The sequence below is a fragment of the Saprolegnia parasitica genome (genome assembly GCF_000151545.1).
Source record: "Saprolegnia parasitica CBS 223.65 unplaced genomic scaffold supercont2.1089, whole genome shotgun sequence".
Taxonomy (NCBI): Eukaryota; Oomycota; class Saprolegniomycetes; order Saprolegniales; family Saprolegniaceae; genus Saprolegnia; species Saprolegnia parasitica.
Window position 1 is genome coordinate 1 of NW_012157483.1, and position 2,474 is coordinate 2,474.

Sequence of the window (2,474 nt, forward strand, 5' to 3'; positions counted from 1 at the left end):
TACACGAGGTCTGTGAGCTCATTGTCTTGGATGGCCCTACGCGTCACATTGAAAAAATCGTCGTTTGAGATGGTTGAATAGAAAACTAACAGTTCGCGCAGCGAGGACGGCAGTGCTTTGGGGATCGTCTGCAACTTATTGTCGAGCATAGTGCTACACAATTGGCAACGCGCATAAGTCAAACAGCTTGCGTATCCAGCACGAGCATACAGCGTCTCGAGACGCGGCGGCCAATTGAACAAACTTGGCATGATGCTGATACCACACGACACAAACTCTCTACGTAAGCAATGCATAAGACCACGTGCTGGTCAAAGGACGGAGGCTGTACAGCTCGGTGATGTTGTCAATAAGGTCGCTATAGACAACGCCTAGGCTAATCGCGGTGACGTTGTCAAAGCTCCTACGACAGCATCAATCAGTATTCGCAGGTCGTCACGAAACAACGCGGTTTGGTACAGCGTGAGGAGGGTCGAAGGCAGCTCCATGGCATTGGCATTCACATACGACGCATTGCCGATGTACCTAGTGGCCATCGTCCGATTAGCTGCGCGAAATTGCCATAAAGATCGCACAGCTCGTCGTGCGGATACGCCGTGAGGTTGCCGAGCGCAGAGTAACCGGAAAATTTTACTTGATCGCGGGAAATCTTGTGGCTGAGCAAACGGCGGCACGACGTGTCGACAGCGCAGACAGGCGCTGTCGACAAGCAGTAGGTTGTATCGGCCACGAGGATAGCGCCGTCGGTGGCGTAGCTTTCGTACGGACACTCTGCTGCCGTCACCACGAGTGGCAGCAGCAGCAGAAGCGACAAGAAGCGCCGTGGCATCATCCACGTGGCGACTTGTAAAATGAACATGGCGTGGATGCGACACAAAGCGAAAGGGCGGGGCGATGAATACTTGCACCCGCTTTTGGACTGTTTTGCGTGCGACATACTACATAGTGTACTGTAGCGAGAGCGCTGCTAGTTGACATCTACAGTTGCTTTCTCGGTCCGACTGGGACATCGTGTCGGCGCTTGGCATAGAGCGTTAAAATGTTTTTCGGTGACGCTATCAAGTAAGTGTATTGGATAGAATAAGGTATGTAATGAGTGCTATGCACAGTATTCACGCTTGTCTATTCCGGCGGCCGACGTCATGTGCGAAAGTGCATGGGACGGACAGGTTGATAGGAAAGTACCGTGCTGGATGTACTAGTACCGGTAGTACCTGATTTGACGCACAAGCGTCAGATCGTAACCATTTTCAGATATACCCCACATGCAGAGTATAGATAGCTGTAGAGGATTGCTTGTTCGTCGCTCCATACACTGTATTAGCTCACTTGTGTGATTCCACGAGCCTGTTGTCGGAAATTCTGCGACACGTACCGATATCTTTAGTAAAGTTGTACAAGTGTCAACCACGACCAGCGTCGAAGTGTCCACATGGGCATGTAGACAACGACGTCCTATCCCGTCGTGTATGCTCTGGACAACATCACTCGCGACCGCCACAGTCCGTCATCAGCTTCCACAGATCACCTCCCCTCACACCAACATTTCCTCTCCACATCCCACCAACATTTTGTGCCCGTGAACGCCACACCACCGCACATTCGGACTGTTTCGTCACGCCAGATGTTGTTGTCAATTGTGCCTTTGGAGATGCAGTGCGCCATATGACGTGATCACAATCCGTCTTATATCAGATCTTGACAGCTGCCTCCCAATAATAGAACGAAACAACTGCCAGCATTCAATTGCCAGCATTCTAGTACGTACGCGCCCTGTACAGCAGTGTACTACCCTAGAGCAAGTGTATTTAGCTGCCGCAACAGCGCACTACCGGTAGGCTGTCGTGCATGCTGTACATTGATGAACACAGTAAGAAAAATCCAAGTGATCGTGATATACATGTATGTCAATGCTTCAATGCATCCCGACACCCAAATCACACCGCATTCGTTTTTCCAAAATAAATAGAGTGGTTTCTGTCAAGTTCTAGATCGTCACACATGCCGCAGGACAACCGTCAGCTGCGCTGCGGTTGGTCGCAGTGTTGGGTCGGTCTGCAGACACTGCAGCGCGATCTCGCGCACCCACGACGGCACGCCCACGGCCGCAAACGTCGGCTGCAGCAATCCCTGCGTCACCTGCGTCATCACGTACTGCTGCGTCACGGGTCGGCCGTGCGTCGGGTGCAGCACGTCTGCGTACGGCACCTTGTGCGTCGAGAACTCCGAGAGGAGGACCCCAAACGAGTAAATGTCGGCCGCCACCGAGTAGTCCGTGCCGCAAATGACCTCGGGCGCCATCCACTGGTACGTCCCGACGCCGTTCGTGAGCTGCCTATCGTCGTCGTGGACGTGGACGCTGCGCGAGATGCCAAAGTCTGTGAGTTTTGTTCCCTTGGTCGAGTCCAAGAGCACGTTGCGGCTCTTCAAGTCGCGATGGACGATCGGCACGTCGCTCGTGTGGAGGTACGTGA

The 2,474-nt window shown here is 53.0% G+C and overlaps 2 protein-coding genes across 2 annotated transcripts; both read right to left on the reverse strand.

The window, feature by feature from the left end:
* Window positions 1-279: 279 nt before the first annotated feature.
* On the reverse strand, window positions 280-859 carry SPRG_18278 (hypothetical protein; the record flags this gene model as incomplete). The annotated part of the gene is made up of 3 exons (XM_012357716.1): window positions 280-403; window positions 460-525; window positions 576-859. 3 exons carry the CDS (start codon window positions 857-859, stop codon window positions 280-282), a joined length of 474 nt encoding a protein of 157 aa, XP_012213106.1.
* Window positions 860-2,016: 1,157 nt separating this feature from the next.
* Window positions 2,017-2,335, reverse strand: SPRG_18279 (hypothetical protein; the record flags this gene model as incomplete). The annotated part of the gene is made up of 1 exon (XM_012357717.1): window positions 2,017-2,335. A coding segment is annotated over one exon (319 nt), but the record flags the coding sequence as incomplete, so codon positions are not given.
* Between the last annotated feature and the right edge of the window lie 139 nt (window positions 2,336-2,474).